General features: G+C 39.7%; 1 protein-coding gene across 1 annotated transcript; it reads left to right on the top strand.

The window, feature by feature from the left end:
* Positions 1–5,018: 5,018 nt before the first annotated feature.
* On the top strand, positions 5,019–10,058 carry LOC129857705 (probable U3 small nucleolar RNA-associated protein 11). The gene is made up of 8 exons (XM_055926206.1): positions 5,019–5,210; positions 5,457–5,518; positions 5,665–5,767; positions 6,134–6,256; positions 6,571–6,664; positions 8,796–8,926; positions 9,185–9,295; positions 9,694–10,058. Exons 1-8 carry the CDS (start codon positions 5,151–5,153, stop codon positions 9,775–9,777), a joined length of 768 nt encoding a protein of 255 aa, XP_055782181.1. The 5' UTR covers positions 5,019–5,150; the 3' UTR covers positions 9,778–10,058.
* Positions 10,059–25,085: the final 15,027 nt, after the last annotated feature.

Here is a 25,085-nt window from a genome sequence, read left to right as displayed (position 1 = left end):
ATCCCTCTTCCTTCTTGAGCTTTTTCCATGGCATTCCCAAAGTGAGATTCTACATGAGATTAGGGATCTGGTGCCACTGTGGCTTTGCCTGGTCTCTCTTTGGATTATTGTATCAGGAAGTGGAGCGAGAGAGAGCGGTGTTCCCCAAGGAGGTGTTGTACCCCCTTATCCTCCATGGAATGATGTGGCCATGAAACCATGTCACTGAGGAGAAGAGCATGCTTTCGATGCCCGTGACAGTATATGTAATGTATTAATAATAACTATTTTTGTGTGAGAGAGATGGGGAGTGTGTAATTTCCGACATGATTCTGGTTCATGCACTGTGGCCCCACATGTTTTGGCATACAGTACCAGTCAAAAGTTTGGACATACCTACTCATTATAGGGTTTTTCTTTATTTTTACTATTTTCTACATTGTAGAATAATAGTGAAGACATCAAAACAATCAAATAACACATATGGAATCATGTAGTGACCAAAAAGAGTGTTAAACAAATCAAAATATATTTTATATTTGAGATTCTTCAAAGTAGCCACCCTTTGCCTTGATGGCAGCTTTGCACACTCTTGGCATTCTCTCAACCAGCTTCATGAGGTAGTCACCTGGAATGCATTTCAATGTTTAAATGTTAATTTGTGGAATTTCTTTGCTTCTTAATGTATTTGAGCCAATCAGTTGTGTTGTGACAAGGTAGGGGTGATATACAAAATCAACTGTTCAGAGGAGACTGCATGAATCAGGCCTTCATGGTCGAATTGCTGCAAAGAAACCATTACTAAAGGATACCAATAAGAAGAAGAGACTTGCTTGGGCCAAGAAACACGAGCAATGGACATTAGTCCGGTGGAAATCTGTTCTTTGGTCTGATGAGTCCAAATTTGCGATTTTTGGTTCCAACCGCTGTGTCTTTGTGAGATTTTACATGACATTTTAGTCATTTAGCAGACGCTCTTATCCAGAGCGACTTACAGTAGAGTGCATACATTTTTTATTACGTTTTACATACTGAGACAAGGATATCCCTACCGGCCAAACCCTCCCTAACCCGGACGACGCTATGCCAATTGTGCGTCGCCCCACGGACCTCCCGGTTGCGGCCGGCTGCGACAGAGCCTGGGCGCGAACCCAGCCCATCCTGGGCGCGAACCCAGAGACTCTGGTGGCGCAGCTAGCACTGCGATGCAGTGCCCTTGACCACTGCACCACCTGGCAGGCTCTGAGATGCAGAGTAGGTGAACGGATGAACTCCTCATGTGTGGTTCCCACCGTGAAGCATGGAGGAGGAGGTTCAATGGTGTGGGGCTTCTTTGCTGGTGACACTGTCTGTGATTTATTTAGAATTCAAGGCACACTTAACCAGCATGGCTACGACAGTATTCTGCAACGATATGCCATCACATCTGGTTTGTGCTTAGTGGGACTATCATTTGTTTTTCAACAGGACAATGACCAAACACACCTCCAGGTTGTGTAATGACTATTTGACCAAGAAGGAGAATGATGGTGCTGTATCAGTGGACCTGTTCTCCACAATCATCCGACCTCAACCCAATTGAGATGGTTTGGGATGAGTTGGACCACAGAGTGAAGGAAAAGCAGCCAACAAGTGCTCAGCATATGTGGGAACTCCTTCAAGACTGTTGGAAAAGCATTGTACTGTAAAGGACCTATTTTCCATGTTTCCCACATCATAAACGGAAACATGGCCAGGGGAACGTGAGAGTAAACATTTGAGTAGAGAGATCCACTCAGGTGTCCATCAACAGAGGCATTTGTCACTGATATTTGTCACTGAGGTTATTTGAAACCATTGATTTGGATATGAGTCATATTCGGGGTCTGCACTCCAGCAGGAAACATAAAGAACTCATGTTGGAAAAACACAAACATAAATTCAACAAAAAAAGATACGTCCCTTTTTCAGGACCCTGTCGTTCAAAGACAATTTGTAAAAATCCAAATAACTTCACAGATCTTCATTGTAAAGGGTTTAAACACTGTTTCCCATGCTTGTTCAATGAACCATGAACAATTCATGAACATGCACCTGTGGAACGGTCATTAAGACACTAACAGCTTACAGACAGTAGGCAATTAAGGTCACAGTTATGAAAACTTAGGACACTAAAGAGGCCTTTCAACTGAAAGATGCCCAGGGTCCCTGCTTATCTGTGTGAATGTGCCTTAGGCATGATGCAAGGAGGCATGAGGACTGCAGATGTGGCCAGGGCAATAAATTGCAATGTCCGTACTGCGAGACGCCTAAGACTACAGGGAGACAGGACGGACAGCTGATCGTCCTCGCAGAGTCAGACCACGTGTAACAACACCTGCACAGGATCGGTACATCTGAACATCACACCTGCGGGACAGGTACAGGATGGCAACTACAACTGCCCAAGTTACAGCAGGAACGCACAATCCCTCCATCAGTGCTCAGACTGTCCACAATAGGCTGAGAGAGGCTGGACTGAGGGCTTGTAGGCCTGTTGTAAGGCAGGTCCTCACCAGACATCATCGGCAACAACATCGCCTATGGGCACAAAATCACCGTCGCTGGACCAGACAGGACTGGCAAAAAGTGCTCTTCAGGCCTGTACTCTGGAGCGGGATCGATTTGGAGGTGAAGGGTCTGGGGCGGTGTGTCACAGCATCATCGGACTGAGCTTGTTGTCATTGCAGGCAATGTCAACGCTGTGCGTTACAGGGAAGACATCCTCCTCCCTCATGTGGTACCCTTCCTGCAGGCTCATCCTGACATGACCCTCCAGCATGACAATGCCACCAGCCATACTGCTCGTTCTGTGCGTGATTTCCTACAAGACAGGAATATCAGTGTTCTGCCATTGCCAGCAAAGAGCCCGGATCTCAATCCCATTGAGGAAGTCTGGTACCTGTTGGATCCGAGGGTGAGGACTAGGGCCATTCCCCCCAGAAATGTCCGGGAACTTGCAGGTGCCTTGGTGGAAGAGTGGGGTAACAAGAGTGGGGTAACAAGAACTGGCAAATCTGGTGTAGTCCATGAGGAGGAGATGCACTGCAGTACTTAATGCAGCTGGTGGCCACACCAGATACTGACTGTTACTTTTAATTTTGACCCCCCCCTTTGTTCAGGGGTACATTATTCAATTTCTAGTCACATGTCTGTGGAACTTCTTCAGTTTATGTCTCAGTTGTTGAATTTTGTTATGTTCATACAAATATTTACACATGATAAGTTTGCTGAAAATGAACGCAGTTGACAGTGAGAGGACGTTTCTTTTTTTGCTGAGTTTATTATCTGTTTGTGTTAAACAACTTCTTTGGCGAAAGCAGGCCTTCATTACGGTGACTTAAGTAATTTGGAGCATCAAAACTGTGGCCAAGACATATAAACTGACTAGCGCAGTGACCTGGGTTTGTTATGAAGCTCTTCCTGGTTCCAAGCCTGGCATTGTGCAACACGCGACAGAACAGGCCAGACTGGACGATCTCAGTTTTGGATGCCAATGATTAAAAAGTCCACATAAACTAATGTGGTGATGTGTGTTCAGTGTCTCTGTAGCAGGATTTTGGCATCTGCCTTGGTCTGCTTGAAGAAAGATTGCCAAAATTGATATTTTAAAGCCACAGTAAAACTTTTAATGGGAAACTTTCAACACAGTAAAGCTTTAAGGGTTTACTGGCTGAATGGCTAATTTGGTTGTCTTATCGCTGATTTTTATTTGATTATCCTCACAACAATGAAAGTTAAAGCTACTTTTTAAATTCACGTGGAAAAATGACATTAATAACAATATACGTGCATAATAGCATTAAAATAGATATTTTAAGCCCCTCGGTTTAGTGAGCATATTCTGCTGAATACTAGAAGGTAGGACCAAGGGGTTAGTTATATCATCTTTATTAGGACATTTATTATCAGAAAGATGACACGTAAAGGAGGAGCCTGACTCATCATCATACCCAAATACCTATCACATAGTACTTTCCCTCAATCAGTATTTATGCTGCAGTAGTTTATGTGTCGGGGGGCTAGGGTCAGTTTGTTATATCTGTGGTACTTCTCCTGTCTTATCCGGTGTCCTGTGTGAATTTAAGTATGCTCTCTCTAATTCTCTCCTTCTCTCTTTCTTTCTCTCTCTCGGAGGACCTGAGCCCTAGGACCATGCGTCAGGACTACCGGGCATGATGACTCCTTGCTGTCCCCAGTCCACCTTGCCTTGCTGCTGTTCCAGTTTCAACTGTTCTGCCTGCGGCTATGGAACCCTGACCTGTCCACCGGACGTGCTACCTGTCCCAGACCTGCTGTTTTCAACTCTCTAGAGACCGCAGGGGCGGTAGAGATACTCTTAATGATCGGCTATGAAAAGCCAACTGACATTTACTCCTGAGGTGCTGACTTGCTACACCCTCGATAACTTCTGTGATTATTAGTATTTGACCATGCTGGTCATTTATGAACATTTGAACATCTTGGCCATGTTCTGTTATAATCTCCACCCGGCACAGCCAGAAGAGGACTGGCCACCCCTCATAGCCTGGTTCCTCTCTAGGTTTCTTCCTAGGTTTTGGCCTTTCTAGGGAGTTTTTCCTAGTCACCGTGCTTCTACACCTGCATTGCTTGCTGTTTGGGGTTTTAGGCTGGGTTTCTGTACAGCACTTCGAGATATTAGCTGATGTACGAAGGGCTATATAAAAGACATTTGATTTGATACTTTCGACATCAGGGCAGGAGTGCCTGGTTAATTGTCAAAATGTGTGTAACAGTGCCACCTACTGTTTAATTGCGAATGTTGCAACAACCACATCTGATAATTTCAACAAAAGTTTGATGTTGTGTATTTTGTTGATATGAATAATGACACTAACGGAAATTCTAAACATATATTAATATTTTGTCATCACTAATTTCACCCACCATAACATCAAGAGAGCTCACCATAATATCATTGGTTTGATTTGTACTACATATGGTTGCCAGCGGAGAGTGAAGAAATAGCGAATCTTCTTAAATGAAAAGTGAAATAGCGCTTCCTGTATACCCAAGTGTTTTTAGCGCTTCCTGTATACCCGCGTGTTTTACTAAGGGAGAATTTTGAGGCAGTTGCTTGTTTTAGGAAGAACTGTCTACATTATAGATTTTGTACTTTAAAAATTGGCAATATGTCGTCGTTTAGAAAGGCATTGAAGTCCCAACAAAAAAATCACAAAGAAAGATCCCAGGTAAGGATGAGATAGTTATTACGTTAGCTAGCTACTGTCGCTAGCTAGCTAACGCGTTAACTTTCCAGGTAGCAATCCTATTGTTTGTACAGCTACCAATGTGTAAAGTATTGATTAGTGTAATTGGTGGTTGTTGACCTGTAGAATTATGTTGCTAACTAGTTAATAACAATGTGAATTTGGTTCCTGTTGCCTACTGTAATAACTAACGTTAACCAACTAATAATCTTTAATGTTGTGCCACAGCCTGTTTTCAGAAAACATCTTGGACATCTTGAAAAGAAAAAGGATTACAAACTTCGTGCGGAGTAAGTCAATCTAATTCATGCTTATTCTAGTAACACATATTCACATTTGCTGAACTGTCACGTAAGCTACACAGCTAGATATGTGTGGTCCATGTACAGATATGATTTGGTTGCTGATCTTATACGCTTTGTTTTGACATTTTCAGTGACCACCACAAGAAAGAGAACACCCTTGCTGCTTTGCGTAAAAAAGCCTTGGACAAAAACCCTGATGAGTTCTATTTTAAGATGGTCAGCTCTCAGCTTAAGGTAAGTCATCACTCATTGGATGTTGCTTCGCCTGGTCCCAGATTTGTGCTGTCTTGTCAACTCCTGGTCATTGTCAAGCCAAACACAATGGAGTAAGACCTCACAGATCTGGGACCAGGTTATACAGGAGTAGCCTTGCCAACTCCCATGCTCATTGTCAGGTGTGATAATCAGTTGGCATGATGGCACAAACAGACTGGCACTCGGGCTAATACAATAGCTAGCTTGTTTGACTGTCTTACCATGTCCATATTTCATCCTTGCTGGTATAAGAATGAAAGTAAAACATGATAGATTAATGGTTGTGCCATTTCTGCAGTCTGATAATAAAATCCCCTCATCTCTGGTCCTCTTGTGTTCTGAAAGGATGGAGTGCATGTGGCAAATAAGGCTAAAGGAACAGAGGAGGAGAATACAGAGGAACAGAGGAAGGTGATGAGGACGCAGGATATCAGATATGTAGAGATGAAGAGAGTGGCTGAGGGCAAGGTAAGAGCTCAGTGTGGTGCCTTTTAAACTTGAATAAACTGTTCCTTATGTTCTTGAATGAACTTATTTCCTTTTAGCTGTATGATTGGATAAAGGAATGGGCTGTGAATATGTACAGTGTGAAATTGTGAGGGGAATCTATGCCAGTCAGCACAAATAAGAGCCTATGAAAAGCAATTGAACAACATCAACTGTTAATTCATCCCGTGGAGTGCAACGTGCAGACTGTTTCGTTCTTGTACTCACTCTGTTTAATCACTGAAGTTGTCAATGGTGGTGAAAGTGCAGGCTTAAGTGTTTTGAATTGCCTTCAGAAAATTGAGAGGTTGAAATCAGAACTCCATCTCCTGGACGCTGACAACAAACAGAAAAACAGGCACTCCTTCTACTTGGACTCAAAGCAAGAAGGTAGAGGAATACATTAATACGAACACCAAGCAAAGTAGAGTTGAAGTCGGAAGTTTACATACAACTTAGCCAAATACATTTAAACTCAGTTTTTCACATTTCCTGACATTTAATCCTTGTAAAAATGCCCTGTCTTAGGTCAGTTAGGATCACCACTTTATTTTAATAATGTGAAATGTCAGCATAATAGTAGAGCAAATTATTTATTTCAGCTTTTATTTCTTTCATCGCATTCCCAGTGGGTCAGAAGTTTACATACACTCAATTAGTATTTGGTAGCATTGCCTTTAAATTGTTTAACGTTTTGGGTAGCCTTCCACAAGCTTCCCACAATAAGTTGGGTGAATCTTGGCCCATTCCTCCTGACAGAGCTAGTGTAACTGAGTCAGGTTTGTAGGCCTCCTTGCTCGCACACGCTTTTTCAATTCTGCCCACAAATGTTTTATAGGATTGAGGTCAGGGCTTTGTGATGGCCACTCCAATACCTTGACTTTGTTGTCCTTAAGCCATTTTGCCACAACTTTGGAAGTGTGCTTGGGGGCATTGTCCATTTGGAAGACCCATTTGTGACCAAGCTTTAACTTCCTGACTGATGTCTTGATGTTGCTTCAATATATTCACATAATTTTCTTTCCTCGAGATGCCATCTATTTTGTGACGTGCACCAGTCCCTCCTGCAGCAAAGCACCCCTACAACATGATGCTGCCACCCCCGTGCTTCATGGTTGGGATTGTGTTCTTCGGCTTGCAAGCCTCCCCCTTTTCCCTCCAAACATAATGATGGTCATTATGGCCAAACAGTTATATTTTTGCTTCATCAGACCAGAGGACATTTCTCCAAAAAGTACGATCTTTGTCCCCGTGTGTAGTTGCAAACTGTAGTCTGGCTTTTTTAATGGTGGTTTTGGAGCAATGGCTTCTTCCTTGCTGAGCGGCCTTTCAGGTTATGTCGATGTAGGACTCGTTTACTGTCGATATAGATACTTTTGTACCTGTTTCCTCCAGCATCTTCACAACGTCCTTTGCTGTTTTTTCTGGGATTGATTTGCACTTTTCAAACCAAAATACGTTCATCTCTAGGAGACGGAACGCGTCTCCTTCCTGAGCGGTGTGATGGCTGCGTGGTCCCATGGTGTTTCTACTTGCATACTATTGTTTGTACAGATGAATGTGGTACCTTCAGGCGTTTGGACATTGCTCCCAAGGATGAACCAGACCCGTGGAGGTCTATCATTTTTTTCCTGACGTCTTGGCTGGTTTCTTTGGTTTTTCCTGTAATGTCAAGCAAAGAGGCACTGAGTTTGAAGGTAGGCCTTGAAATACATCCACAGGTACACTTCTGATTGACTCAAATGATGTCAATTAGCCTCTAAAGCTTCTATTGCCATGACATAATTTTCTGGAACTTTTGAAGCTGTTTAACAGCACAGTCAACTTAGTGTATGTGAACTTCTGACCCACTGGAATTGTCAAATAATCTGTCTGTAAACAATTGTTGGAAAAATTACTTGTCATGCACAAGTAGATGTCCTAACCGACTTGCCAAAACTATAGTTTGTTAATTAAACAAGAAATTTGTGGAGTTGTTGAAAAACGAGTTTTAATGTTTACAAACTAAGTTTATGTAAACTTCCGACTTCAAATGTGTATGTATGTATGTGTGTATATATATATATATATATATATATATATATATATATATATATATATATATATATATATATATATATATATTTTTTTTTTTTTAAATAACACTACCCAGTGTGTGTGTATATACATATATATATACACACACACTGGGTAGTGTTATTTTGTGGTATTGCGTTGGATATTTCATACAGAAGGCCATTAACTCCCACTTTCATCATACGTACAGACATTCTTCTTGTACACCTAGGAATCAGGGCCCATATCCATAAAGCGTCTAAGAATAGGAGAGCCGATCAGGTAGCTCCGATAAACATGAAAACATGATATGTCCCCGGGAATCTATAGAACATCGCTCAGCGCTGCACAAATACGAAATAACATTCAAAATGGGTGAATCTTTCCTTTAACTGAAGACTGTTTTTAAAGACCATCTGAAACTGACAAGAGCCCTGATATCTCCTGGTTTTGTGTTCCACTACAGTAGCAGACTTTGACCTGGCCAGCCACCTGGACACAGCTCCTGAGCTGGTGGACAGGGTGTACAACCGGCCCACCCTCCATACGCTGGAGACCCAGACCATCCAGGGTGCCGTGGAGCCTCTTGTGATAAAGGTCAGTCAGGAGTGTCCCTGTGTAGCCTAATGGCAACACTGATCCGCAGCAATGGGTGCTTTCGTTTTAGCTCGCCTAGGGCACCGGGTGGGTCGAGTTTGCACATTTTTTAGACCATTCCAGTCTCTCATTTTAAGGCCTTTTGTTAGCATAAATTCATAAGATTTCTCAATTATGGTGGTGTGTGGTTATTCAACTCTCTACAGAGTATTTCTCCGTTACATGTGTTGATGGTTGTGTATGTTTTCCTCTCTGCAGAAGTTGGCCAGACAGAGGAAGCACCAGTATAAGATCTTGTCCCAGCGGATTGACCGGGAGAAGAAGATGTTTGTCATTGGCCAGAAGATCCAGACACGCAAAGACCTACACGTGAGTAGGAGATGACTACAAGCCATATAAACGTAATGATTCGTAATGCTTAAGACGGGGGTTGAGAAAGACTTGGATTTCCCCATGATAATTGTATTGTTGGGGTATTTCTAGGGGCTTCACATGTTAGAAAAGCCAAAGGTACGTTCCCCCCCTCTGGTGGACAAGTTGTACTTAATTCTAGTCTTTTAAATAGTTTTCTGTGCTAATCCATTCGATTCTATCCACTGTCCCAAAGGGGGCATCTACTTCTAGAAAGAACAGCCTGCTCGTTAACTATATAGGAGGTTTCTTTGATCCTCGTTGTGCTTGTGTGTCTCCCACAGAATACGGTGACACACTAAATGATAGAATGTTCAACAGTATTACCATCTCTGTGGTGTCTCCTCTCTGTCCAGGATAAGAACAAGAAGGTGAGGGTGAGCAAAGAGACGGTCAATGCCTCTGCCGTCTACAAGTTTGAAGCTAAGAGAAAGCGCTGAGAAAGGTAAACCTCTTTGAACAGGAAACGCATCATCAACGAGACCTTTCTGTGGCCTGTTATACAATCACCAGTCGGTCACCATCGGACAGTAATGTGGACTTTGGTTTGCCTAGCGCAATTCATGTGGATATGGACAAGTGAAATGGTAAATGAATACACTCTCAATTGTTGTTGGAGGCATAGATTGATCTCTATGATTGCAGCAATGCAGAGTTTTTGTACATATTTATCAAAGGATAAAAGTTTGGTTATTGTATGAATAAATTGTTTTGAGACAAATTCCTAAAGCCTCAATCTTGTCTGTCAAACGTCATCTTTATAGGTTCTTTATAGGTTCGTGCGAGCGTTTATCAATATCATGCTGTTCAGTTACACTACCAGTAGATGGCACTAGTGTACTTTATCAATGTAATGGAATGTACTGCCAAAATAATGGAAACACTTGAGTAAATAATATTATAAGGGATACAAAGTATATTGAAAGCTAGTGCTTCCACACAGGTGTGGTTCCTGATTTTTATTAAGCAATTTACATCCCATCAATCTTAAGGTCATGTAAAAAATACTGTGTAGGCTATTGTTCTGGGCATTATTTTGGCTACCATGGCTATGCCCCCATCCACATTGCACAAGTGGTCACTGAATGGTTTGATGAGCACAAAAACTATGTAACCCATATGCCATGGCCGCCTCAGTCACCTTTTCTCAACCCAATTGAACACCTTATGGGAGATTCAGGAGCGGCGCCTGAGACGGCGCTTTCCACCACCATAAACGAAACACAAAATTATAGAAATTCTTGTTGAAGAGTGGTGTCGCATCCCTCCAATAGAGTTCCAGACACTTGTAGAATCTAGGGCAAGGTGCATTGAAGCTCATGGTGGCCCAACACCCTATTAAGACACTAGGTGGTTCCTTTATTTTGGCAGAGGGTCTAGATGGCAGATTTGAAGTAAGTACAGTTGTGCTTAACTTGCTCTCGCCGCTCAGGACTGCTCAATTCAAGAACGTTATAGTGTAATTAGTATTTTCTTTGCGTCGTTTAAAGACCAAATATGATCTACATAACAGTATAAATTAGACTAGTCAGAATTGTCATAGGTAAATACAGTACCAGTTGATAGTTTGGACACACTTACTCATTCCAGGGTTTTTCTTTATTTAGAATATTTTCTACATTGTAGAATAATAGTGAAGTCATCAAAAACTATGAAATAACACATTGAATCATGTAGTAACCAAAAAAGTGTTAAACAAATCAAAATATATTTTATTTTCTTCAAAGTAGCCACCCTTTGCCTTGATCACGGCTTTGCACACTTGGCATGCATTTCAATTATTTCAATTAACTAGTGTGCCTTGTTAATTTGTGGAATTTCGTTCCTTATTGTGTTTGAGTCAATCAGTTGTGTTGTGACAAGGTATGGTTGGTATACAGAACATAGCCCTATTTGGTAAGAGACCAAGTCCATATTATGGCAAGACCGATCAAATAAGCAAAGAGAAACGACAGTCCATCATTACTTTAAGACATGAAGGTCAGTCAAGTTTTTTCAAGTGCAGTCGCAAAAACCTTCAAGCGCTATGATGAAACTGTCTCTCATGAGGACTGCCACAAGAAAGGAAGACCCAGAGTTACCTTTGCTGCAGAGGATAAGTTCATTAGAGTTACCAGCCTCAGAAATTGCAGCCCAAATAAATGCTTCACAGAGTTTCAGAAACAGACACATCTCAAAATCAACTGTTCAGAGGAGACTGCATGAATCAGGCCTTCATGGTTGAATTGCTGCAAAGAAACCACTACTAATGGACACCAATAAAAAGAAGAGATTTGCTTGGGCCAAGAAACACGAGCAATGGATCGGTGGAAATCTGTCCTTTGGTCTGTTCCAACCGCCGTCTCTTTGTGAGATGAAGAGTAGGTGAATGGATGATCTCCGGATGTGTGATTCGCACCGTGAATCATGGAGGAAGAGGTGTGGGGGTGCTTTGCTGGTGACACTGTCAGTGATTTATTTAGAATTCAAGGCACACTTAACCAGCATGGCTACCATAGCATTCTGCAGCGATACGCCATCCCATCTGGTTTGTGCTTAGTCCCACTATCATTTGTTTTTCAACAGGACAATGACCCAACCTACCTCCAGGCTGTGTAAGGGCTATTTGACCAAGAAAGAGAGTAATGGAGTGCTGCATTAGATGACCTGGCCTCCACAATCACCCGACCTCAACCAAATTGAGATGGTTTTGGAGGAGTTGGACCGCGAGTGAAGGAAAAGCAGCCAACAAGTGCTCAGCATATGTGGAATCTCCTTCCAAGACTGTTGGAAAAGCATTCCAGGGGAAGCTGGTTGAGAGAATGCCAAGAGTGTGCAAAGCTGTCATCAAGTCAAGGGTGGCTACTTTGAAGAATCTCAAGTATAACATATATTTTTATTTGTTAAACACTTTTTTTGGTTACTACATGATTGCATGTGTTATTTCATAGTTTTGATGTCTTCACTATTATTCTACAATGTGCAAAATAGTAAAAATAAAGAAATACCCTTGAAGGAGTAGTTGTGTCCAAACCTTTGACTGGTCCAGTTTTTATAGCTGCCATTATATGTGTGAAAAGTTGTTTCCCCTTTCTGATTTTCTCTATTTTTGCATAATTTGGACACTGAATGCTCAGATCTTCAACCAAAACCTAATATTAGAGAAAGGGAAACTGAGTGAATAAATAACACTGTTAATAATTATTTTATTTAATTAATTAACAAAGTTATGCAACACCCAAATCCCCTGTGTGAAAAATGAATTGCCCCTTTACGCTTCAACTCCACTATAAGCGCTGCTTTGCCATAAGCGTCGCGTCATTGTGACGTTCTACCGGCTACACAGAGAATGTTGTTTTGAAAGCTGAGAGGAGCAGAGGGGTATTACGGTACCATATTCATTGATTATGCGTAAGGACAATAGCTTTGTTCCAGTTTTTTGTAAATATTCAGTATAATGTTGCTAGTGGTTGTACTAAATTATCCTCTAATTTCAGAATTTGCTTTTTGTGAACCTAGCTGGTCAATGTAGCTAGCTACAGTGCCTTCAGAAAGTATTCACACACTTTTCCCACATTTTGTTGTTTTACAGCCTGTTTTTAAACTCATTGAATGTAGACCCTTTGTCACTGGCCTACACACAATATAACCCATAATATCAAATTGGAATTATCTTTTTAGTAATGTTCACAAATTAATAAAAAATGAAAAGGGGAAATGTTTTGAGTCAATACATATTCAACCCCTTTGTTATGACAAGCCTAAATAGGAGTAAATAGTTGCATAACAAGTCACATAATAAGTTGCATGGGCTCACACAGTGTTTAACATCCTTTTTGAATTAGTACCTGATCTCTGTACCCCACACATACAATTATCTTTAAGGTCCCTCAGTCGAGCAGAGAATTTCATACACAAATTCATCCACAGAGATGTTCCAGTGCCTCGCAAAGAAGGGCACCTATAGGTAGATGGGTAATAAAAAATGTAAAAAAACAGACACTGAATATTCCTTTGAGCATGAAGTTATTAATTACACTGGGTGGCATATCAATACACCCAGTCACTACAAAAATACAGGCGTCCTTCCTAACTCAGTTGCCGGAGAGGAAGGAAACAGCTCAGGAATTTCACCATGAGGCCAATCGTCAATTTAAAACAGTTCCAGATTAATGGCTCTGATAGGAGAAAACTTACCCCACAATACTAATTTAATCGACAGTGAAAAGGAAGCCTGTATAGAATAAAAAATATTCCACAACATGCATCCAAGGCAAGAAAATAATTCTGCAAAAAATGTGGCAAAGCAATTCACTTTTTGTACTAGCAATCCAGTACGACACATTACCCAGATCGAATGAACGTGTGTGTCAGCCATCGAGAATTGAACCTCAGCGATTCTTGAGCTTGGACACTGCTATTTGATGTGTCACAACGCGAGCACAACACAGGCAGTGAAGCAGCTTTCATTGATTTAATTTCCTCAACGTCTGATGGCTGATGACAACGTCGGACACCCAATGGCTATAGTGTAGCAGGTCCGTTAGTCTCAATAACTGGTTGGGGCCAAAAGGCTCCTGAACAGCTTCTACCCCCAAGCCATAACATTGCTGAAAAGTAAATCAAATGGCTACCCGGAATATTTGCGTTGACTCTCTTGTACCGGCTCTATGTACACTCACTGGACTATACCTACACACTCACACATACTACACTGACACTCCAACACACACGTACACACACACACATGCTTATTGATGCCACTCAATCAGACACACTTCACATACGCTGCTGCTACTCTGTATATTATCTATCCTGATTGCCTGATTGTCACTTTTAACCCTACTGTTACGAATCGGCTCGTAGCCCGTAACAAAGAGCGAGACAACGCGGAGAAAATGAAATGACAAACATTTGAATGAAATAAAGTCACCTGTATACAATTAACAATGGTGTGTGTAGTCAGTATTGTAAGTGAGTGGATGCGTGCATAGATGGTGATAATGAGGGGTGTTGAGACGTGCCGAAACAAATTAACACAAAGAAGCCCCAAATGCCACAATGAAAAAAACAACAGTGTGTCTGCGTGGAGAGAGTTTTCTCAATGTAGGTGGGAAAGGTGTATATATCCCCGGGACGAACCCGAGCCCAGGTGTGTTCCATTTCGCCGACGAACCTCCCTGTTCCGCCCACCAACATCCTATGATGGAAAACAAAAGCAAAGAGAGAATTCGGCAGACAGAGTGGGAGGATCGTCACACTACCTGCATGTACATAATACCTCATTTACTGTACCTCAACTACCTCGTTCCCCTGCACATTGACTCGGGTACCGGTACTCCTTGTATATAGTCTCGTTATTGTTATTTTATTGTGTTACAATTTCCTTTTACATTTTTTGCAAACTAAACCTGATTGAGATGTTGTGGCAGTACCTGAAACGTACTGTTGATGCTCAAAAACTCACAAATGTCACTGAGTTAAAGGAGTTCTGTATGGAAGAGTGCGAGATTCATCAACAACCACAGGAAGCGTTTGGTTGCAGTCACTGGCACAACCCGTTATTGAGTGTAAGCATAACTTTGTTTATTAAATACATTTTTAAAAGTATTACTATGTTGTGTTATTTGTTCACTCAGGTTCCCTTTATCTAATATTATGTTTTGGTTTTGGTTCAGCGTCCAAAATATGCAAAAGTGTAGCTATTCAGATCACTTTCCTAATATTGAGTTGCACCCCCACCCCTTTCACCCTCAGAACAGCCTCAATTTGTCAGGGCATGGACTACAAGGTGTCAAAAGCATTCCACAGGGATCCTGGCCCATGTTGACTCCAATGCTTCCCATGGTTGTGTCAAGTTGGCTGGATGTCCTTTGTGTGGTTAATCATTCTTGATACACACGGGAAACTGTTGAGTGTGAAAAACCCAGCAGCGTTGCAGTTCTTGACACAAACCAGTGCACCTGGCACCATACCAAAGGCACTTAGATATTTTGTCGTGCCCATTCACCCTCTGAATGGCGCACAGACACAATCCATCTACATTGATTGAAGTGGATTTAACAAGTGACATCAATAATCGATCATAGCTTTCACCTGGAGTCATCTGGTCAGTCTATGTTATGGAAAGAGTAGGTGTTGATGCTTTTTGCACTCAGTGTATCTATTGAAAGTTGTAAACACAAGTTTCTGAAGGAAAGTTTCCATAATCAGATTTAACCTGACAATTTACTCGGCTCTGCCTACTCGACTCAATACAAACTGAACCTCCTTTGATCTCATTACCAAGTTCTCATATTTGCCCTCTCATTTATTTTTATTTTTATGTCCAACAAGTTTGGTCTGGGATCAGGTGAGAACTGTACCCACAGCTGACTTCCAGGCGAAAGTCACAAGAGTCACAGCCTTACTGTATCAAGAATTCAAATCGACTCAAAGGAAAACATCCCACTCTAGATGTACACACCTTTGTGCGTGTTTGTATGTACTGTGAACGTGTATGGGTTTGTGTGTTCATCAGGAAAGGAGCTGCAAGAGATTTGCGGTGTGTTTGCGAGAGAGCCGATCTCTCTGTGTGTGTGTGTGAGCTCTCTCACACACAGAAGATTGCAGGCCCTGAGCCCAGATCACTCTGAGTCAGGCTTGATTGATCACTGTGGTGGCAGCAGCTTCATAAACAGGCCCCATCCATCAGCTTCTCCTGGGACCCACGGGAGGACGGAGGGAGCCCTGCACAAATGTCACCGGGCCTTGGGGGTGGAGAACTGAGCTTGGGTCTGGCTGTTGCGGTGCTGACCAGAGCAAAGGGGAGACGGTTGTTAAGGAGAGGCCAAAAGGAAATGGGGAGTGATGTTTTAGTTTAGGCCTCACACGAAGCAGCTCCAATTCTTTTGACTCTGAGGCTGGCTTAATATGGACACCATAGCCTTAACACAACTCAACATAGCCTTAATATGGACACCATAGCCTTAACACGGACACCATAGCCTTAACACAACTCAACATAGTCTTAATATGGACACCATAGCTTTAAAGTGCGCTACATCACCTTGACTTATTTCGATAATCTTGAATATTGTTAAATATTGCCCAGGAAAATTTGAATTCCAAATCTAGCCAGAAGGCAACACTTCTTATTTAGTATTTGTGGAACCAAAGTATTCCATCGGTCTTGTTTAATTTTGAAAAGTTTGACCTATTTTGACTGTTGAGTTGTGTTAAGGCTATGGTGTCCATATTAAGGCTATGTAGAGTTGTGTTAACCACTAGCACACACACAGTCACAGTGCTGCTTAACATGAATCCTTGTGTGGCATTTCAATATTGATCCTCTGTGCATGAGTCCTGTTCTACCTGGTGGCGGTGTGACTGACATCCCTCCCCCTTTCTCTCTCTCTCCCTACTCACTCGCCCTTTATCTGTCTCTTCCTCTCCCTCCCTACTCTCTCTTTTCCTCCCTACTCCATCCCTCTCTCCTTCCTCTCACCCTACCCCTTTCTGTCTGCGTCACATGACCAGAGGAGTGTGCGTTCGTCAGGACCTTCAGGTCCAGGGAACCAGGACCAGGGGCGGTGAGAGTGGCGGTAGGAGGGGGCGGCATGGGCCACAGCGGTCACACCGCTGTGTGCGCAGTTCCGGGACCCCTCTGTCCCTCTGTCCGGCCGTAACAGACAGTCCACTGTTTCCCCCTGAAGCCCGCCTTTCATTCACCCAGAGCCTGGAGAGAGGAGGCTGGGGTGGGTTGGTGGGGTAGCAGGGCGGGCGGTGGGTGGAGGGTGATCCTCCGATTTGAAAGATATTGACGTAACATTCCTCTTCCTCTGCATTGTTTGGTAGTTTGAGCTCTTTTTGCCGACATGCACAGGGCATCCTGTGTGCCCCCCACTCTGATACCCCCGAGGTTTGTTAAGGTCTTGCGTGTTAGCAGTTATAAGAGGGGGTGAGGAATGGGGTGGGGGTGTGCCCTATGTCATTTACACAGCTGCAGGGCATGACACTGACTCTGAACTGTTTTAGGAGCATGAAAGTGCAGCCTGGTTAAAAGAGGAAGAGCAACACAACAAGTCTATTCACAGCTCTATCTAACATTGTTTCTGGTATATTGTACTTCAATATGTTTGTATGTCGGTCTACTGTATACCAGTTTATATGTTTGTATGTAGGCCTACTGTATACCAGTTTATATGTTTGTATGTAGGCCTACTGTATACCAGTTTCATATGTTTGTATGTAGGTCTACTGTATACCAGTCTCACATGTTTGTATGTCGGTCTACTGTATACCAGTTTCATATGTTTGTATGTAGGTCTACTGTATACCAGTTTAATATGTTTGTATGTAGGCCAACTGTATACCAGTTTAATATGTTTGTATGTAGGCCTACTGTATACCAGTTTCACATGTTTGTATGTAGGTCTACTGTATACCAGTTTAATATGTTTGTATGTAGGTCTACTGTATACCAGTTTAGTATGTTTGTATGTCGGTCTACTGTATACCAGTTTAATATGTTTGTATGTAGGTCTACTGTATGCCAGTTTAATATGTTTGTATGTAGGTCTACTGTATACCAGTTTAATATGTTTGTATGTCGGTCTACTGTATACCAGTTTAATATGTTTGTATGTAGGCCAACTGTATACCAGTTTAATATGTTTGTATGGAGGCCTACTGTATACCAGTTTAATATGTTTGTATGTAGGCCTACTGTATACCAGTTTAATATGTTTGTATGTAGGTCTACTGTATACCAGTTTAATATGTTTGTATGTCGGTCTACTGTATACCAGTTTCACATGTTTGTATGTAGGTCTACTGTATACCAGTTTAATATGTTTGTATGTAGGTCTACTGTATACCAGTTTCACATGTTTGTATGTCGGTCTACTGTATACCAGTTTCATATATTTGTATGTCGGTCTACTGTATACCAGTTTAATATGTTTGTATGTAGGTCTACTGTATACCAGTTTAATATGTTTGTATGTAGCCCTACTGTATACCAGTTTAATATGGCTGTATGTCGTCTACTGTATACCAGTTTCACATGTTTGTATGTCAGTCTACTGTATACCAGTTTAATATGTTTGTATGTCGTCTACTGTATACCAGTTTCACATGTTTGTATGTCGGTCTACTGTATACCAGTGTAATATCTTTGTATGTAGGTCTACTGTATACCAGTTTAATATGTTTGTATGTCGTCTACTGTATACCAGTTTAAAATGTTTGTATGTCGTCTACTGTATACCAGTTTCACATGTTTGTATGTAGATCTACTGTATACCAGTTTGACATGTTTGTATGTAGGTCTACTGTATACCAGTTTAATATGTTTGTATGTCGTCTACTGTATACCAGTTTCACATGTTTGTATGTAGATCTACTGTATACCAGTTTAACATATTTGTATGTAGGTCTACTGTATACCAGTGTAATATGTTTGTATGTAGGTCTACTGTATACCAGTTTAACATGTTTGTATGTAGGTCTACTGTATACCAGTTTAACATGTTTGTATGTAGGTCTACTGTATACCAGTTTAACATGTTTGTATGTAGGTCTACTGTATACCAGTTTCACATGTTTGTATGTAGGTCTACTGTATACCAGTTTAATTTGTTTGTATGTAGGCCTACTGTATACCAGTTTAATATGTTTGTATGTAGGTCTACTGTATACCAGTTTAACATGTTTGTATGTAGGTCTACTGTATACCAGTTTCACATGTTTTTATGTAGGTCTACTGTATACCAGTTTAATATGTTTGTATGTAGGCCTACTGAATACCAGTTTAATATGTTTTTATGTAGGTCTACTGTATACCAGTTTCACATGTTTGTATGTCGGTCTACTGTATACCAGTTTCATATATTTGTATGTCGGTCTACTGTATACCAGTTTAATATATTTGTAAGTAGGTCTACTGTATACCAGTTTAATATGTTTGTATGTAGCCCTACTGTATACCAGTTTAATATGTTTGAATGTCGTCTACTGTATACCAGTTTAATATGTTTGTATGTAGGTCTACTGTATACCAGTGTAATATGTTTGTATGTCGGTCTACTGTATACCAGTTTAACATGTTTGCATGTAGGTCTACTGTATACCAGTTTAATATGTTTGTATGTAGGTCTACTGTATACCAGTTTAACATGTTTGTATGTAGGTCTACTGTATACCAGTTTAACATGTTTGTATGTAGGTCTACTGTATACCAGTTTCAAATGTTTGTATGTAGGTCTACTGTATACCAGTTTAATATGTTTGTATGTAGGCCTACTGTATACCAGTTTAATATGTTTGTATGTAGGTCTACTGTATACCAGTTTAATATGTTTGTATGTAGGTCTACTGTATACCAGTTTTATATGTTTGTATGTAGGTCTACTGTATACCAGTTTCACATGTTTGTATGTAGGTCTACTATATACCAGTCTCACATGTTTGTATGTCGGTCTACTGTATACCAGTTTCATATGTTTGTATGTAGGTCTACTGTATACCAGTTTAATATGTTTGTATGTAGGCCAACTGTATACCAGTTTAATATGTTTGTATGTAGGCCTACTGTATACCAGTTTCACATGTTTGTATGTAGGTCTACTGTATACCAGTGTAATATGTTTGTATGTCGGTCTACTGTATACCAGTTTAACATTTTTGTTTGTATGTAGGTCTACTGTATACCAGTGTAATATGTTTGTATGTCGGTCTACTGTATACCAGTTTAACATGTTTGTATGTCGGTCTACTGTATACCAGTTTAATATGTTTGTATGTAGGCCTACTGTATACCAGTTTAATATGTTTGTATGTAGGTCTACTGTATACCAGTTTAGTATGTTTGTATGTCGGTCTACTCTATACCAGTTTAATATGTTTGTATGTAGGTCTACTGTATGCCAGTTTAATATGTTTGTATGTAGGTCTACTGTATACCAGTTTAATATGTTTGTATGTCGGTCTACTGTATACCAGTTTAATATGTTTGTATGTAGGCCAACTGTATACCAGTTTAATATGTTTGTATGTAGGCCTACTGTATACCAGTTTAATATGTTTGTATGTAGGCCTACTGTATACCAGTTTAATATGTTTGTATGTAGGTCTACTGTATACCAGTTTAATATGTTTGTATGTCGGTCTACTGTATACCAGTTTCACATGTTTGTATGTAGGTCTACTGTATACCAGTTTAATATGTTTGTATGTAGGTCTACTGTATACCAGTTTCACATGTTTGTATGTCGGTCTACTGTATACCAGTTTAATATGTTTGTATGTAGGCCAACTGTATACCAGTTTAATATGTTTGTATGGAGGCCTACTGTATACCAGTTTAATATGTTTGTATGTAGGCCTACTGTATACCAGTTTAATATGTTTGTATGTAGGTCTACTGTATACCAGTTTAATATGTTTGTATGTCGGTCTACTGTATACCAGTTTCACATGTTTGTATGTAGGTCTACTGTATACCAGTTTAATATGTTTGTATGTAGGTCTACTGTATACCAGTTTCACATGTTTGTATGTCGGTCTACTGTATACCAGTTTCATATATTTGTATGTCGGTCTACTGTATACCAGTTTAATATGTTTGTATGTAGGTCTACTGTATACCAGTTTAATATGTTTGTATGTAGCCCTACTGTATACCAGTTTAATATGGCTGTATGTCGTCTACTGTATACCAGTTTCACATGTTTGTATGTCAGTCTACTGTATACCAGTTTAATATGTTTGTATGTCGTCTACTGTATACCAGTTTCACATGTTTGTATGTCGGTCTACTGTATACCAGTGTAATATCTTTGTATGTAGGTCTACTGTATACCAGTTTAATATGTTTGTATGTCGTCTACTGTATACCAGTTTAAAATGTTTGTATGTCGTCTACTGTATACCAGTTTCACATGTTTGTATGTAGATCTACTGTATACCAGTTTGACATGTTTGTATGTAGGTCTACTGTATACCAGTTTAATATGTTTGTATGTCGTCTACTGTATACCAGTTTCACATGTTTGTATGTAGATCTACTGTATACCAGTTTAACATATTTGTATGTAGGTCTACTGTATACCAGTGTAATATGTTTGTATGTAGGTCTACTGTATACCAGTTTAACATGTTTGTATGTAGGTCTACTGTATACCAGTTTAACATGTTTGTATGTAGGTCTACTGTATACCAGTTTAACATGTTTGTATGTAGGTCTACTGTATACCAGTTTCACATGTTTGTATGTAGGTCTACTGTATACCAGTTTAATTTGTTTGTATGTAGGCCTACTGTATACCAGTTTAATATGTTTGTATGTAGGTCTACTGTATACCAGTTTAACATGTTTGTATGTAGGTCTACTGTATACCAGTTTCACATGTTTTTATGTAGGTCTACTGTATACCAGTTTAATATGTTTGTATGTAGGCCTACTGAATACCAGTTTAATATGTTTTTATGTAGGTCTACTGTATACCAGTTTCACATGTTTGTATGTCGGTCTACTGTATACCAGTTTCATATATTTGTATGTCGGTCTACTGTATACCAGTTTAATATATTTGTAAGTAGGTCTACTGTATACCAGTTTAATATGTTTGTATGTAGCCCTACTGTATACCAGTTTAATATGTTTGAATGTCGTCTACTGTATACCAGTTTAATATGTTTGTATGTAGGTCTACTGTATACCAGTGTAATATGTTTGTATGTCGGTCTACTGTATACCAGTTTAACATGTTTGCATGTAGGTCTACTGTATACCAGTTTAATATGTTTGTATGTAGGTCTACTGTATACCAGTTTAACATGTTTGTATGTAGGTCTACTGTATACCAGTTTAACATGTTTGTATGTAGGTCTACTGTATACCAGTTTCAAATGTTTGTATGTAGGTCTACTGTATACCAGTTTAATATGTTTGTATGTAGGCCTACTGTATACCAGTTTAATATGTTTGTATGTAGGTCTACTGTATACCAGTTTAATATGTTTGTATGTAGGTCTACTGTATACCAGTTTTATATGTTTGTATGTAGGTCTACTGTATACCAGTTTCACATGTTTGTATGTAGGTCTACTATATACCAGTCTCACATGTTTGTATGTCGGTCTACTGTATACCAGTTTCATATGTTTGTATGTAGGTCTACTGTATACCAGTTTAATATGTTTGTATGTAGGCCAACTGTATACCAGTTTAATATGTTTGTATGTAGGCCTACTGTATACCAGTTTCACATGTTTGTATGTAGGTCTACTGTATACCAGTGTAATATGTTTGTATGTCGGTCTACTGTATACCAGTTTAACATTTTTGTTTGTATGTAGGTCTACTGTATACCAGTGTAATATGTTTGTATGTCGGTCTACTGTATACCAGTTTAACATGTTTGTATGTCGGTCTACTGTATACCAGTTTAATATGTTTGTATGTAGGCCTACTGTATACCAGTTTAATATGTTTGTATGTAGGTCTACTGTATACCAGTTTAGTATGTTTGTATGTCGGTCTACTCTATACCAGTTTAATATGTTTGTATGTAGGTCTACTGTATGCCAGTTTAATATGTTTGTATGTAGGTCTACTGTATACCAGTTTAATATGTTTGTATGTCGGTCTACTGTATACCAGTTTAATATGTTTGTATGTAGGCCAACTGTATACCAGTTTAATATGTTTGTATGTAGGCCTACTGTATACCAGTTTAATATGTTTGTATGTAGGCCTACTGTATACCAGTTTAATATGTTTGTATGTAGGTCTACTGTATACCAGTTTAATATGTTTGTATGTCGGTCTACTGTATACCAGTTTCACATGTTTGTATGTAGGTCTACTGTATACCAGTTTAATATGTTTGTATGTAGGTCTACTGTATACCAGTTTCACATGTTTGTATGTCGGTCTACTGTATACCAGTTTCATATATTTGTATGTCGGTCTACTGTATACCAGTTTAATATGTTTGTATGTAGGTCTACTGTATACCACTTTAATATGTTTGTATGTAGCCCTACTGTATACCAGTTTAATATGGCTGTATGTCGTCTACTGTATACCAGTTTCACATGTTTGTATGTCAGTCTACTGTATACCAGTTTAATATGTTTGTATGTCGTCTACTGTATACCAGTTTCACATGTTTGTATGTAGATCTACTGTATACCAGTTTGACATGTTTGTATGTAGGTCTACTGTATACCAGTTTAATATGTTTGTATGTCGTCTACTGTATACCAGTTTCACATGTTTGTATGTAGATCTACTGTATACCAGTTTAACATATTTGTATGTAGGTCTACTGTATACCAGTGTAATATGTTTGTATGTAGGTCTACTGTATACCAGTTTAACATGTTTGTTTGTAGGTCTACTGTATACCAGTTTAACATGTTTGTATGTAGGTCTACTGTATACCAGTTTAATATGTTTGTATGTCGGTCTACTGTATACCAGTTTCACATGTTTGTATGTAGGTCTACTGTATACCAGTTTAATATGTTTGTATGTAGGTCTACTGTATACCAGTTTCACATGTTTGTATGTCGGTCTACTGTATACCAGTTTCATATATTTGTATGTCGGTCTACTGTATACCAGTTTAATATGTTTGTATGTAGGTCTACTGTATACCACTTTAATATGTTTGTATGTAGCCCTACTGTATACCAGTTTAATATGGCTGTATGTCGTCTACTGTATACCAGTTTCACATGTTTGTATGTCAGTCTACTGTATACCAGTTTAATATGTTTGTATGTCGTCTACTGTATACCAGTTTCACATGTTTGTATGTAGATCTACTGTATACCAGTTTGACATGTTTGTATGTAGGTCTACTGTATACCAGTTTAATATGTTTGTATGTCGTCTACTGTATACCAGTTTCACATGTTTGTATGTAGATCTACTGTATACCAGTTTAACATATTTGTATGTAGGTCTACTGTATACCAGTGTAATATGTTTGTATGTAGGTCTACTGTATACCAGTTTAACATGTTTGTTTGTAGGTCTACTGTATACCAGTTTAACATGTTTGTATGTAGGTCTACTGTATACCAGTTTAACATGTTTGTATGTAGGTCTACTGTATACCAGTTTCACATGTTTGTATGTAGGTCTACTGTATACCAGTTTAATATGTTTGTATGTAGGCCTACTGTATACCAGTTTAATATGTTTGTATGTAGGTCTACTGTATACCAGTTTCACATGTTTGTATGTAGATCTACTGTATACCAGTTTGACATGTTTGTATGTAGGTCTACTGTATACCAGTTTAATATGTTTGTATGTCGTCTACTGTATACCAGTTTCACATGTTTGTATGTAGATCTACTGTATACCAGTTTAACATATTTGTATGTAGGTCTACTGTATACCAGTGTAATATGTTTGTATGTAGGTCTACTGTATACCAGTTTAACATGTTTGTATGTAGGTCTACTGTATACCAGTTTAACATGTTTGTATGTAGGTCTACTGTATACCAGTTTAACATGTTTGTATGTAGGTCTACTGTATACCAGTTTCACATGTTCGTATGTAGGTCTACTGTATACCAGTTTAATATGTTTGTATGTAGGCCTACTGTATACCAGTTTAATATGTTTGTATGTAGGTCTACTGTATACCAGTTTAACATGTTTGTATGTAGGTCTACTGTATACCAGTTTCACATGTTTTTATGTAGGTCTACTGTATACCAGTTTAATATGTTTGTATGTAGGCCTACTGTATACCAGTTTAATA

The sequence above is a fragment of the Salvelinus fontinalis genome, chromosome 6, assembly GCF_029448725.1.
Source record: "Salvelinus fontinalis isolate EN_2023a chromosome 6, ASM2944872v1, whole genome shotgun sequence".
NCBI lineage: Eukaryota > Metazoa > Chordata > Actinopteri > Salmoniformes > Salmonidae > Salvelinus > Salvelinus fontinalis.
This window is presented reverse-complemented; position numbering and strand designations above follow the sequence as displayed.